Source organism: Scyliorhinus torazame, chromosome 15, assembly GCF_047496885.1.
Source record: "Scyliorhinus torazame isolate Kashiwa2021f chromosome 15, sScyTor2.1, whole genome shotgun sequence".
Taxonomy (NCBI): Eukaryota; Metazoa; Chordata; class Chondrichthyes; order Carcharhiniformes; family Scyliorhinidae; genus Scyliorhinus; species Scyliorhinus torazame.
The window spans coordinates 170,372,492-170,387,815 of NC_092721.1; the positions used below are offsets into that span (position 1 = coordinate 170,372,492).

A 15,324-nucleotide genomic window follows, 5' to 3' on the forward strand; every position below is an offset into this window, starting at 1 on the left:
ATGACATCTACAGCCCTTCCCTCATCAATCAACTTTGTCACTTCCTCAAAGAATTCTATTAAGTTGGTAAAACATGACCTTCCCTGCACAAAACCATGTTGCCTATCACTGATAAGCCCATTTTCTTCCAAATGTGAATAGATCCTATCCCTCAGTATCTTCTCCAGCAGCTTCCCTACCACTGATGTCAGGCTCACCGGTCTACAATTATCTGAATTATCCCTGCTACCCTTCTTAAACAAGGGGACAACATTAGCAATTCTCCAGTCCTCCGATACCTCACCTGTGTTCAAGGATGCTACAAAGATATCTGTTAAGGCCCCAGCTATTTCCTTTCTCACTTCCCTCAGTAACCTGGGAGAGATCCCATCCGGACCTGGGGACTTGTCCACCTTAATGCCTTTTAGGATACCCAACACATCCTCCCTCCTTATGCCGACTTGACCTAGAGTAATCAAACATCTATCCCTAACCTCAACATCCGTCATGTCCCTCTCCTCAGTGAATACTGATGCAAAGTACTCGTTAAGAATCTCACCCATTTTCTCTGACTCCACGCATAACTTTCCTCCTTTGTCCTTGAGTGGGCCAACCCTTTCTCTAGTTACCCTCTTGCTCCTTATATTTGAATAAAAGGCTTTGGGATTTTCCTTAACCCTGTTTGCTAAAGATATTTCATGACCCCTTTTAGCCCTCTTGATTCCTCGTTTCAGATTGGTCCTACATTCCTGATATTCTTCCAAAGCTTTGTCTGTCTTCAGTCGCCTAGACCTTATGTGTGCTTCCTTTTTCCTCTTAGCTAGTCTCACAATTTTACCTGTCATCCATGGTTCCCTAATCTTGCCATTTCTAGCCCTAATTTTTACAGGGACATGTCTGTCCTGCACTCTAATCAACCTCTCTTTAAAAGCCTCACACATATCAAATGTGGATTTACCTTCAAACAGCTGCTCCCAATCCACATTCACCAGCTCCTGCCGAATTTTGGTATAGTTGGCCTTCCCCCAATTTAGTACTCTTCCTTTAGGACCACTCTCGTCTTTGTCCCTGAGTACTCTAAAACTTACGGAATTGTGATCACTATTCCCAAAGTAATCCCCGACTGAAACTTCAACCACCTGGCCGGGCTCATTCCCCAACACCAGGTCCAGTATGGCCCCTTCCCGAGTTGGACTATTTACATACTGCTCTAGAAAACCCTCCTGGATGCTCCTTACAAATTCTGCTCCATCTCGACCTCTAACACTAAGTGTATCCCAGTCAATGTTGGGAAAATTTAAATCTCCTATCACCACCACCCTGTTGCTCCTACATCTTTCCATAATCTGTTGACATATTTGTACCTCTATCTCACGCTCGCTGTTGGGAAGTCTGTAGTACAGCCCCAACAGTGTTACCGCACCCTTCCTATTTCTGAGCTCTGCCCATATCGCCTCACTGCTCGAGTCCTCCTTGGTGCCCTCCTTCAACACAGCTGTGATATCCTCTCTGACCAGTAATGCAACACCTCCACCCCTTTTACCTCCCTCTCTATTCTGCCTGAAGCATAGATATCCTGGAATATTTAGTTGCCAATCATGCCCTTCCCTCAACCAAGTCTCAGTAATAGCAATAACATCATACTCCCAGGTACTAATCCAAGCCCTAAGTTCATCTGCCTTACCTACTACACTTCTTGCATTAAAACAAATGCACCTCAGACCACCAGCCCCTTTGCGTTCATCATCTGCTCCCTGCCTACTCTTCCCCTTAGTCACGCTGACTTCATGATCTAGTTCCTTACAGGCTTTAGTTACTACCTCCCTACTGTCCACTAACCTCCTCATTTGGTTCCCATCCCCCTGCCACATTAGTTTAAACACTCCCCAACAGCGTTAGCAAAAGCACCCCCAAGGACATTGGTTCCAGTCCGGCCCATGTGTAGACCGTCCAATTTGTAGTAGTCCCATCTCTCCCAGAACCGGTCCCAATGTCCCAAACATCTGAACCCCTCCCTCCTGCACCATCTCTCAAGCCACGCATTCATCCTGCCTATTCTTTCATTTCTACTCTGACTACCACATGGCACTGGTAGCAATTCTGAGTTTACTACCTCTGAGGTCCGACTTTTTAACTCGGCTCCTAACTCGCTAAATTCTGCTTGTAGGACCTCATCCCGTTTTTTACCTATATCATTGGTGCCTATATGCACCACGACAACTGGCTGTTCACCCTCCCCCTTCAGAATGTTCTGCAGCCGATCTGAGACATCCCTGACCCGTGCACCCGGGAGGCAACATACCATTCGGGAGTCTCGTTTTCGACCACAGAACCGCCAATCTACTCCCCTTTACAATTGAATCCCCTATGACTATAGCCCTTCCACTCTTTTTCCCGCCCTTCTGTGCAGCAGAGCCAGCCACGGTGCCATGAACCTGGCTACTTTTGCCTTCCCCTGGTGAGCCATCTCCCCCAACAGTATCCAAAACAGTATACCTGTTTTGGAGGGAGATGACGCAGGGGACACCTGCACTGCCTTCCTGCTTTTCCTCTGCCTTTTGGTCACCCATTCCCTTTCTCCCTCAGCAATCCTAATCTGTGGTGTGACCAATTCGCTAAACGTGCTAACCACGACCTCCTCAGCATCGCGGATGCTCCAAAGTGAGTCTGTCCGCAGCTCCAGAGCCATCATGCGGTCTAACAAGAGCTGCAGCTGGACACACTTCCTGCACGTGAAGGAGCCAGGGACATCAGCCACGTCCCTGAGCTCCCAGATTGAGCAAGAGGAGCATGACACGGGTAAGTGAGTTATTAAGGGTGTGATAAGTATAATTCACTGTCAAACAACTTCTCTGGCCCTGAAAAATTTGCAAGCATTGAGCCTCATTGTTTAAGAGGTCAATTAGTACCAGGAATTTAAAATATATCCTTTTGTACAATTTCTGTCTGTCAGTTTTAGTTCTCTCTCCCTCTCAGCTTCACCTTGTGTTTTGCAATCTTTGGTTCACTTTCTATGCATGATTTAAATCTAATTTATACTTCACAGTTTAGAGTCTGCATGTCTCAAAGAGGATCCTTCAATCTAACTGGTCGAAGAGTCATTTTATTTTTTGCCTTGCTATCACGGGCCGCAGATGTCCTGACCACGGCACCATGTTTATTCAAACGGCAGATTAGAGCAAAGCTCCACTCAAAAGCCTGCGTTCATGGGGCGTGAATGGCAACACTGTTTATTCACTGTTCACCGGAAGGTCTGGGCCAAAATATATGTTCATATATTGAACATTTTTATCTTGGCAATAAAACGTTCTTACCGCTTACACTAAAGTTATCGACTATTACATTATAATAAGTTTACTACTGAATAATATTTTGTATTGAATCTATAATTGACTCATTCAAAAAATGATTTTTATGCTTTTGTAAGAACTATGTTGTGAGATGAATTTAACTATTTTGAGTATTTGAATTTATGTTCCAGAGCAGATATCTATACGTTTTGAACTATTTCCTTCAAAGTAAACTGACTGGTAATTTCAGGCTTTCCTTTCAACGAAAGATGACCTTCTTTGATTTCTCTTCCCTGTACTCTACAACTTATTTGCAATGTGAAATGTGAGGAACTTCAATTTTTCATGCTTTTTTCATAACTTTAATCGCTCATTCCTGATGTAATTCTAATGAATTTCTGCTATACCCTTTGAATGGTGCTCATATTTTCCTCTAGTGAGTTGCATGGACTAAGGTAAGGTAAAGTCGCCATAGACCCAGATGACCATAGGCTGCTCCCCTCCTCTGAGGGGGGGAGCTGGCTGGTGGTGATTTAACCTGAAGATCTCGCCACACCTCAGGCAAACGGCAAAGTTATGAAAGCGGGATCTTCATAAATAACTCAGTTGTGGTGAATAATTCAGCTGTGACTGAATATCTTGTAGAACAGCAGCATAATTTCTTTGCTCTTATCGTGTCCTGGCAAATCGAATCACTAGGGCTGTAGGAAGGGCTTTAAACTAAATAGCGGGTGTTCAATTGCATGGAAAAAAAATTTAAACTGTAGAGAGAAAGTAGGAATACAGGTTAATGTTAATGTTAATTGTTAACATTAACAATTATGTGACAGAGTATGTGAATGTCATATTACACCAGGGAATCGTACAAGAGTAGGGAAAATTTATAATAGGATAAACTTAAAAGCTTAGTATTTGAATGCATGGAGCATTCAGAATACAATTAGTGAGTTAACAGTGCAAATAGAGACAAAGGGGCATGATTTGGTGGTGATTACTGAGACATGGTTACAAGGAGACCAGGTCTGGGAGTTGAATATCCAAGGGTACTCAGTGTTTCAGAAGGATAGACAAAAAGGAAAATAAGGTGTGCAGCTTTGTTCATAAAGGAAGGGATTAGTGCAGCGCTGAGAAATTATATTGGCACTGGGATCAAGATGTGGAATCAGTCTGGATAGAAATAAGAGATAGCAAGGGAAAGAAGTCCCTGGTGTGAGTAATCTAAAGGTTCCCTAATAGTACCAGCCTCCCCGAACAGGCGCCGGAATGTGGCGACTCGGGGCTTTTCACAGTAACTTCATTTGAAGGCTACTTGTGACAATAAGCAATTTTAATTTTTCATTTCATTTCATAGTAGCTCCACAGTAGGACGCAGTATATACGTGGAAATACTGGATGTTTGTAAGAAAGGTATGATAATAATTATGGGTGATTTTATTATGCATATAGACTAGATTAACCAAATTCGCAAGGGTAGCCTCGAGGGAGAGTTCATAGAGTGTATTAGAGATTATTTCTTGGAACAATATGTTGTCAAACCAACCAGGGAGCAGGCTATTTTGGATTGTGTAATGAGATGGGATTAATGAATGATCTTGTAGTAAAGGATCCTCTCGGGAAGAGTGATCGTTGGATGCTTGAATTTCAAATTCAGTTTGAGGGCAATAAGCCTGAGTCCCACACGAGTGTTTGGGTGTTAAACCAAGGTAATTACATAGGTATCAGGACAGATTTGGCCAGAGTGGACTTGGGAGAAAGACTAAGAGGTAGGACAGTTGATGAACAGTGGCAGACATTTAAGGAGGTAGTCAATTTCTCCCAACTAAAATATATTTTGGAGAGGAAGAATGATTGTAAGAGGAGGAAAATGCATCAGTGGCTATGCAAGGAGGTTAAAGATAACATAAAGGCAAAAACAAAGGAATACCATATTGCAAGGATCAGTGGCAGGCGGGAGGATTAGGAAACCTTTAAAGACCAACAAAGGGTTACCAAAAAAAGTAATAAAAAGAGCAAATTATACAAAAAGGAAGAGAGTAGCTAAAGTCAACGTTGAGGATGAGACTAGGGAGTTAATAATGGGGAACACAGAAATAGCAGTGACACTAAATCAATATTTTGCCACGATTTTCACAGTGGAGGACACTAGAACCTTCCCAAGAGTAACAGGAAATTGTTGGAATCCATTATTAAGGAAGGAGTAACAAGATATTTGGAAAGTCAATGCAATCCATCAGTCAGCAAGGTTTTATGAAAGTTAAATTGTGGGCTTCCGGGTGCGGTGATGACCAGCTAGGTCGCACGTTCCGGCACCTCCCGTTTGAACGGACTTTTGGGCTCTTATTGGGAGCCCCAACGGAAATTTTTGACGGCTAAACCCATTGTGCGGTGAAACAGAAGGGAATCCCCCCGGATGTACATGGAGAAAGGAGATAATAGTGGCCGGATTAGCAGAGGATCTTCTGGAGCAGCGGCAAGGAAGGGAAGCATGAAGCAAGATGGCGGCGGTGGGAGGCCGTTTGGTATGGGGCCCGGAACAGCAAGAGTTCCTTCGGAGATGTGTTGAGGAGCTAAAGAAGGAGGTGCTCGCCCCGATGCTGCAGGCGATTGAGGGGCTAAAGGAGGTGCAGAAGACCCAAGAATTGGAGCTTCGTGGCGTGAAGGCAAAGGCTGCCGAAAATGAGGACGAAATACAGGGCCTGGTGGTGAAGACAGAGACACACGAGGCACTGCATAAGAGGTCTATGGAGAGACTGGAAGCCCTGGAAAATAGCTCGAGGAGGAAGAACCTAAGAGTTTTGGGTCTTCCCGAAGGTGCAGAGGGAGCGGACGTCGGGGCATATGTGAGCACGATGCTTCATTCCTTAATGGGACCGGAGGCCCCGACGGGCCCCTTGGAAGTGGAGGGAGCATTTCGAGTCCTTGCAAGAAGACCGAAGGCGGGAGAAATACCTCGAGCTATAGTGGTGAGGTTTCACCGCTATAAAGACAGGGAGATGGTCCTGAGATGGGCGAAAAAGACACGGAGCTGCAGGTGGGAGAACGCGGTGATCCGCGTGTACCAGGATTGGAGTGCGGAGGTGGCGAGAAGGAGGGCGAGTTTCAATCGGGCCAAGGCGGTGCTCCATAGAAAGAAAGTTCAATTTGGTATGCTGCAGCCGGCGAGACTGTGGGTTACACTTCAAGGGAAACACCACTACTTCGAGACGGCAGAAGAGGCGTTGACATTCATTGAAGAGGAGAAGCTGGACTAGACTGGAGAGAGAAAGAACGTTTGTAATAAAGCAGTGGTGTGATTGCATGGGACTGGGAATCGGAAGGGGGGGGGAAATTTTCTCTTTCCCCTCGATGGGGGGGGGGGGGGGGGGTATGGTGAACTGTGGGCGCCGGGGGGGAAGGAGAGGGGGAAGGAGAGAGGGAGCTGCGCCATTAGGGGCGGGGCCGAGTGGGAAGCGCAGGCTTTGCTCCCGCGCTATGGTAATTGTGGCGGGAAAAGGGGGCGCAGGAAGGAGGGCGCCTTACACAATGGGAGGCTGAGGATAAACGGGGGAAGCTGAGGTCAGCCAGATTTTGCTGACTTATGGAAGCAACATGGGGGAGCAATCATGCTAGAGGGGGATCTAGCGGGGGGGGGTGGGTAACTGGGTTGCTGCTGTTAAGGGGAAGGGGGAGCTGCTACGGGATGGGATGGTCGGGACGGGAGGACACAGTTGGGGGGACAAGTGGGTGCGTGGGAACCGGGTGAGGAGCTGGTCTAAAAAAGGGGATGGCTAGTCGACGAGGGGGGGGTTTAAAGAGCCCCCCAACCCGGTTGATCACGTGGAACGTTAGAGGGCTGAATGGGCCGATTAAGAGGGCAAGGGTACTTGCGCACCTAAAGAAATTAAAGGCAGATGTTGTCATGCTGCAGGAGACGCATCTGAAACTGGCGGATCAGGTCAGATTACGAAAAGGATGGGTGGGACAGGTATGTCACTCGGGCTTGGATGCGAAAAATAGAGGGGTGGCAATATTAGTGGGGAAACGGGTATTGTTTGAGGCGTGGACCATAGTGGCGGACAGTGGGGGTAGATACGTGATGGTGAGTGGCAGATACAAGGTGAGGCGGTGGTTCTGGTGAACGTAAAGCCCCGAACTGGGATGATGCCAACTTCATGAAGCATATGCTGGGGCGTATCCCGGACCTGGAGGTGGGAAAGTTGGTAATGGGGGAGACTTCAACACGGTGCTGGATCCAGGGCTGGACCGGTCCAGGTCTAGGACCGGGAGGAGGCCGGCAGCGGCCAAGGTGCTTAAGGACTTCATGGAGCAGATGGGAGGAGTAGATCCCTGAAGATTTACTAGGCCTAGGAGTAAAGAGTTCTCCTTCTTCCCCCATGTCCACAAGGTGTATTCTCGGATAGACTTCTTTGTCCTGGGAAGGGCGCTGATCCCGAAGGTGGCTGGGACGGAGTACTCGGCTATAGCCATTTCGGACCATGCCCCACATTGGGTAGATCTGGAAGTAGGAGAGGAAAAGGAACAGCACCCACTGTGGAGATTAGATATGGGATTGTTGGCGGACGAGGGGGTATGTGTAAGGGTAAGGAGATGTATCGAAACGTATCTGGAGATTAATGACGGCGGAGAGGTTCAGGTGGGAGTGGTCTGGGAAGCACTGAAGGCGGTGGTCAGAGGGGAACTGATTTCCATAAGGGCCCATAAGGGGAAACAAGAGAGCAAAGAGAGGGAGAGATTGTTGAGAGAAATTTTGAGGGTGGATAGGCAGTATGCGGTGGCTCCGGATGAAGGACTATACAGGGAAAGACGAAGGTTGCACACGGAATTTGATTTGTTGACCACGGGCAAGGCGGAGGCACAATGGAGGAAGGCACAGGGAGTGCAGTATGAGTACGGAGAGAAGGCGAGCTGGTTACTGGCCCAACAACTGAGGAAGAGGGGGGCGGCGAGGGAGATTGGAGGGGTTAGGGACGAGGAGGGTGAGATGGAACGGGGAGCAGAGAGGGTGAACGGGGTGTTTAAGGCATTTTACGAGAGGCTGTATAAGGCTCAGCCCGGAAGGGAAGGAGGGAATGATGCACTTCCTAGACCAGTTGGAATTTCCGAAGGTCGAGGAGCAGGAGAGGACAGGACTGGGAGCACAGATTAAGGTGGAGGAGGTGGTAAAAGGGATTGGGAATATGCAGGCAGGGAAGGCCCCGGGACCGGATGGGTTCCCGGTGGAATTTTATAGGAAATACGTGGACCTGCTGGCCCCACTTCTGACGAGAACCTTTAATGAGGCTAGGGAAAGGGGGTCACTACCCCCGACGATGTCGGAGGCGACGATATCGCTGCTCTTGAAAAGGGACAAAGACCCGCTGCAGTGCGGGTCTTACAGGCCTATTTCCCTCCTGAATGTAGATGCCAAGCTTTTGGCCAAGGTGATGGCGACGAGGATGGAGGATTGTGTCCCGGGGGTGGTTCACGAGGATGAAACGGGGTTTGTTAAGGGGAGACAATTGAACACTAACATACGGAGGCTGCTGGGTGTAATGATGATGCCCCCGCCGGAGGGGGAGGCGGAGATAGTGGTGGCGATGGATGCAGAGAAAGCATTTGATAGAATGGAGTGGGATTACCTGTGGGAAGTGTTGAGGAGATTTGGATTTGGAGAGGGGTTTATTGGATGGGTTCAGCTTCTATACAGGGCCCCGGTGGCAAGTGTGACTACAAATAGGCAGAGATCTGACCACTTCTGTCTATACAGAGGGACAAGACAGGGATGTCCTCTGTCCCCGTTACTGTTTGCGTTGGCAATTGAGCCACTGGCCATAGCGCTGAGGGGCTCTAGGAAGTGGAGGGGAGTACTTAGGGGAGGAGAAGAGCACCGGGTATCACTATACGCGGATGATTTGTTGTTGTATGTCGCGGACCCAGTGGAGGGGATGCCCGAGATAATGCAGACACTCGGGGAGTTTGGGGAATTTTCAGGATATAAATTGAATATGGGGAAGAGTGAGCTGTTTGTGATGCACCCTGGGGAACAGGGCAGGGGAATAGATGATTTGCCGTTGAGGAGAGTAACAAGGGATTTTCGGTACCTAGGGATCCAGATGGCCAGGAACTGGGGAACCTTGCATAAGCTAAATTTAGTAAGATTGGTGGAGCAGATGGAAGAGGACTTTAGGAGATGGGACATGGCGCCCCTGTCACTGGCGGGTAGGGTGCAGGCGGTTAAAATGGTGGTCCTTCCACGGTTTCTTTTTGTGTTCCAGTGCCTCCCTGTGATGATTACAAAGGCCTTTTTCAAGAAAGTGGGTAAGAGCATTATGAGTTTTGTGTGGGCTGGGAAGACCCCAAGAGTGAAGAGGGGGTTCCTGCAGCGTAGTAGGGCTAGGGGGGGACTGGCACTGCCGAGTTTAAGTGACTATTATTGGGCCGCCAACATATCAATGGTATGCAAGTGGATGGGGGAAGGGGAGGGAGCGGCGTGGAAAAGACTAGAGATGGCGTCCTGTAGGGGAACCAGCCTAAAAGCATTAGCGACGGCGCCTTTACCGTTCTCCCCGAAGAAATACACCACAAGTCCAGTGGTGGTGGCAACGCTGAAAATTTGGGGGCAGTGGAGACGGCATAAGGGAGTGACGGGTGCCTTGGTGAGGTGCCCGATAAGGAACAACTACAGGTTTGTCCCGGGGAAAGATAGATGGGGGATTTAAAGCTTGGCAGAGAGCAGGGATTGTGAAATTGAAGGATTTGTTCCTAGGCGGGACGTTTGCGAGTCTGGGAGCACTGACAGAAAAATATGGGTTGCCACCGGGGAATGCATTTCGATATATGCAACTGAGGGCTTTTGCGAGGCAACAGGTGAGGGAATTTCCGCGGCTCCCGATGGAAGAGATTCAGGACAGAGTGATTTTGGGGGCATGGTTGGGGGATGGTAGGGTGTCAGATATATATAGAGAAATGAGAGACGAGGGGGAGACGATGGTGGAGGAGCCTAAGGAAAATTGGGAAGAGGAGTTAGGAGAAGAGATTGAGGATGGGCTGTGGGCGAGGCCTTAAGTAGGGTAAACTCTTCGTCCTCGTGTGCCAGGCTCAGCCTGATACAATTCAAGGTTCTACATAGGGCGCACATGACTGGAGCAAGGTTAAGTAGATTTTTTGGAGTGGAGGATAGGTGCGGGAGATGCGCGGGGAGCCCAGCGAACCACACCCACATGTTTTGGTCATGCCCGGTACTGCATGGGTTCTGGGTGGGGGTGGCGAATGTGCTTTCAAGGGTGGTGGGGGTCCGGGCCGAGCCAGGCTGGGGGTTGGCGTTATTTGGGGTAGCGGACAAGCCGGGAGTGCAGGAGGCGAGAGAGGCTGATGTTTTAGCCTTTGCGTCCCTAGTAGCCCGGCGAAGGATATTACTTATGTGGAAAGAAGCTAAACCCCCAGGCGTGGAGGCCTGGATAAACGACATGGCGGGGTTTATAAAATTGGAGCGGATAAAATACGCACTAAGAGGTTCGGCTCAAGGGTTCACCAGGCGGTGGCAACCGTTCCTCGACTATCTCGCAGAACGATAAGGGAAATGGGAAAGGTAGCGGCAGCAACCCAGGGGGGAGGGGGGGTGGGGAAGGGCCCATCCGGGCCCTCAGGGGTTTTGTACAAGTGTTTGTATATGAGTTATTTATATTGGTTTTTGTGACTTTATTATTTTGGATATTGGCTAGTTTTTATTTTTGTTGCTGGCAGTTGCCGTCTAGTTAATATATTATTTATTCTTATATTGTTTTAAAGTTGCAAAAGGGGAAAATTTTGTACTGTTTTTGTTTGACCGGAAAATTTGAATAAAATATATATATTTTTTTTAAATGAAAGTTAAATTGTGTTTGACTAATTTGCTAGAGTTCTTCGAAGATGTAAGAAGCAAAGTAAATAAGGGGATAAACGTTTTTTTTCCTGTTTGGTAAGCTGTCACTAGTGGTATGCCACAGGGTTCAGTCCTTAGGTCCCAACTACTTACAATCTATATTAATGATTTGGATGCCGGGATAGAATGTACGATAGCCAAATTTTCAGATGAAACAAAAATAGGTGGGAAAGTTGCAATGAGGAAATAAGGGCTAGAATTCTCCTACCGTTGGGATTCACTCTTCCCGCCAATAGTGCATCCCTGCCCGTGGGTTTCTCGACAGCGCAGGGTGGCTTCAATGGGAAATCCCATTGACATATAACGGGAGTGTAGAATTCCACCATCAGCAAACGGCACGTTGCCAAGAAACACATGACCAGAGAATCCAGCCCAAGAAATTTACAAATAGTTATAGACAGGTTAGGTGATTGGGCCAAAATTTGGCAGATGGAATTTAATATGGATAAGTCTAAGGTTATCCATTTTGGTTAGAAGAATAAAAAGGCAACTTATTAACTAAGTGGAGAGAAACTTCAAAATGCTTTGGTGCAGAGGGATCTGGGCGATCTCGTGCATGAATCGCAGAAGGATAGTATGCAGGTACAGTAGGCAATAAGGAAGGCAAATAGAGTTTGGCATTCATTGCTAATGGAATAATAATATTAACAATCTTTATTGTCACAAATAGGCTTACATTAACATTGCAATGAATAGAGTATAAAAGTAGGGAAATGCTGTTGCAACTGTATATATAGGGTATTAGTGAGGCTACATCTGAAGTATTGTGCAGTTTGCCCCCCTTCCTTGATGAAGGAGGTCAGTGCATTAGAGGCAGATCAGAGAAGGTTCACTAGATTGATTCCAAGGAGAAGGACTTGACTTATTAAGAGCCAATGGATGTGGTATATCTGGATTTCCAGAAAGCTTTTGACAAGGTGCCACACAAAGGGTTGCTGCATAAACTAAAGATGCATGGCATTGAGGATAAAGTGGTAGCATGGGTAGAGGATTGGTTAACTAACAGAAAGCAGAGAGTGGGGATAAATGGGTGTTTCTCTGGTTGGCAACCTGTAATTAGTGGGGTCCTTCAAGGATCAGTGTTGGGCCCACAGTTGTTCACAATTTACATAGATGATTTGGAGTTGGGGACCAAGTGCAATGTGGCAAAGTTTGCAGATGACAGTAAGATGAGTGGTAAAGCAAAAAGTGCAGAGTAAGTCTGCAGAAGGATTTGGATAGGTTAGGTGAATGGGCTAGGGTCTGGCAGATGGAATTTAATGTTGCCAAATGTGAGGCTATCCATTTTGGGAGGAATAACAGCAGAATGGATTATTATTTAAATGGTAAGATGTTAAAACATGCTGCTGTGCAGAGGGACCTGGGTGTGCTGGTGCACGAGTCGCAAAAAGTTGGTGTGTAGGTGCAACAGGTAATTAAGAAGGCTAATCGAGTTTTGTCTTTCATTGCTAGAGGGGTGGAGTTCAAGACTAGGGAGGTTATTCTGCAATTGTATAAGGTGTTGGTGAGGCCACATCTGGAGTATTGTGTTCAATTTTGGTCTCCTTACCTGAGAAAGGACATATTGGCACTGGAGGGAGTGCAGAGGAGATTCACTAGGTTGATCCCAGAGTTGAGGGGATTAGATTATGACGAGAGGTTGAGTAGACTGGGACTGTACTCATTGGAGTTTAGAAGGATGCGGGGGGATCTTATTGAAACATATAAAATTATGAAGGGAATAGATAGGATAGATGCGGGCAGGTTGTTTCCACTGGTCGGGGAAAGCAGAACTAGGGGGGCATAGCCTCAAAATAAGGGGAAGTAGATTTAGGACCGAGTTTAGGAGGAACTTCTTCACCCAAAGGGTTGTGAATCTCTGGAATTCCTTGCCCAGTGAAGCAGTTGAGGCTCCTTCTTTAAACGTTTTGAAGAAAAAGATAGATACCTTTCTAAAGAATAAAGGGATTCGGGGATATGGTGTACGGGCCGGAGAGTGGAGCTGAGTCCACAAAGATCAGCCATGATCTCATTGAATGGCGGAGCAGGCTCAAGGGGCCAGATGGCCTACTCCTGTTCCTAGTTCTTATGTTCTTAAGAGAGTTTAAAATACTCAAAGAACAAAGAAATGTACAGCACAGGAACAGGCCCTTCGGCCCGTGCCGAACATGCTGCCCGACTAAACTAAAATCTTCTACACTTCCTGGGTCCGTATCCCTCTATTCCCATCCTATTCATGTATTTGTCAAGATGCCCCTTAAATGTCACTATCGTCCCTGCTTCCACCACCTCCTCCGATAACGAGTTCCAGGCACCCACTACCCTCTGTAAAAAAAACTTGCCTCGTACATCTACTCTAAACCTTGCCCCTCTCACCTTAAACCTATGCCCCCTAGTAATTGACCCCTCTACCCTGGGGAAAAGCCTCTGACTATCCACTCTGTCTATGCCCCTCATAATTTTGTAGACCTCTATCAGGTCGCCCCTCAACCTCCGTCGTCCCAGTGAGAACAAACTGAGTTTATTCAACCGCTCCTCATAGCTAATGCCCTCCATACCAGGCAACATTCTGGTAAATCTCTTCTGCACCCTCTCTAAAGCCTCCACATCCTTCTGGTAGTGTGGCGACCAGAATTGAACACTATACTCCAAGTGTGGCCTAACTAAGGTTCTATACAGCTGCAACGTGACTTGCCAATTCTTATACTCAATGCCCCAGCCAATGAAGGCAAGCATGCCGTATGCCTTCTTGACTACCTTCTCCACCTGTGTTGCCCCTTTCAGTGACTTGTGGACCTGTACACCTAGATCTCTCTGACTTTCAATACTCTTGAGGGTTCTACCATTCACTGTATATTCCCTACCTGCATTAGACCTTCCAAAATGCATTACCTCACATTAGTCTGGATTAAACTCCATCTACCATCTCTCCGCCCAAGTCTCCAAAAAAATCTAAATCCTGCTGTATCCTCTGACAGTCCTCATCGCTATCCGCAATTCCACTAACCTTTGTGTCGTCTGCAAACTTACTCGCTGGAGTTTAGAAGAATGTGAGGACATCTAATTGAAGTACACAAAATGCTAACGGGGATTGAGAGGCTAGACGTAGAGTGGATGTTTCCCCTTGTTGGACATTCTAAAATGAGAGGCCATAGTTTTAAGTTGATAAATTTAAAACAGAAATGAGGAGGAATTACTTCACTCAAATGGAATTTGTGGAATTACCTACCCCAGAGTTCAGAGGGCGCCAGAACACTAAACAAATTTATGGAGGAAATAGATGGGTTTTTTAATTAAGGGATGAAGGGTTGTGGGGAGCAGGCAGGAAGGTGGACTTGAGGCCGAGATGAGATCAGTTATGATCGTATTGAATGATGGAGCAGGCTTGAGGGGCTGAATGGCCTCCTCCTTCTAGTTCTTGAATGTCAATATAGATTAACCACAGAATCCCATTTATTTTTATAGCTCATTCTACCTGCACTCACCTTTATTGACCTGCACATCTGTATCTCTCAGTACTTTCATTCCATTATGTTCTTACTATTCAGAGCAAATTTTCACTTCATTTCAAGAATTTACTGCTATAAAACCTGTCTCTTCCAAACACATATCTTTCAATTACCTCCTTCAATCATATGTTATCCTTTAACAACTGTTCCTCTTTTATGCAAATTGGGGATTTTTATGCCTTAAACGTAAAGATAAGTGTTATGTAATGTAGTAGTTCAGGAAAAAATGAAGTATTCTGTATTATGTCGATAATAATTGCAATTTCTGTATGTTCCAGGAGCTGAGCACAGATGTTCTTGGATACTGCACTGATTTTCAATCAGTGCCAGGCTGTGGTATTAGCTGCAAAGTTACTAATGTTGAAACAATTTTGATGAAAAGTGAACAGATCCTGAACAAACAAAGCGAACATAACACACATTTGTTCCAGATTAGTGACTCTCATGATGTCAATGCACTGCCTTCAAAGTCTACTGCACCAAAAGGTAAATACATAGCATCTAAATTTCTGTTGATGCCTATTTGAATAAAGTTAGATTTGCAAACAATTGATACTATGTCAACTTAAATTTATTTGATTATGGTGAGAATTTGATTCCAAATATTTTGAACCTTAATTAATTTTATTTATAAAGCACTTCGATAAATAACAGCGATCCTTGTCGC

The 15,324-nt window shown here is 46.4% G+C and overlaps 1 protein-coding gene across 1 annotated transcript in view; it reads left to right on the forward strand.

Annotated features, from left to right (window-relative positions):
• Window positions 1-15,324, forward strand: part of LOC140391979 (copper-transporting ATPase 2-like) — a 193,685-nt gene that overhangs the window by 143,507 nt on the left and 34,854 nt on the right. The window contains exon 15 of the mRNA XM_072477093.1: window positions 14,936-15,143. Coding sequence (XP_072333194.1) covers window positions 14,936-15,143 — 208 coding nt within the window. The remainder of the gene's footprint in view (window positions 1-14,935; window positions 15,144-15,324) is intronic.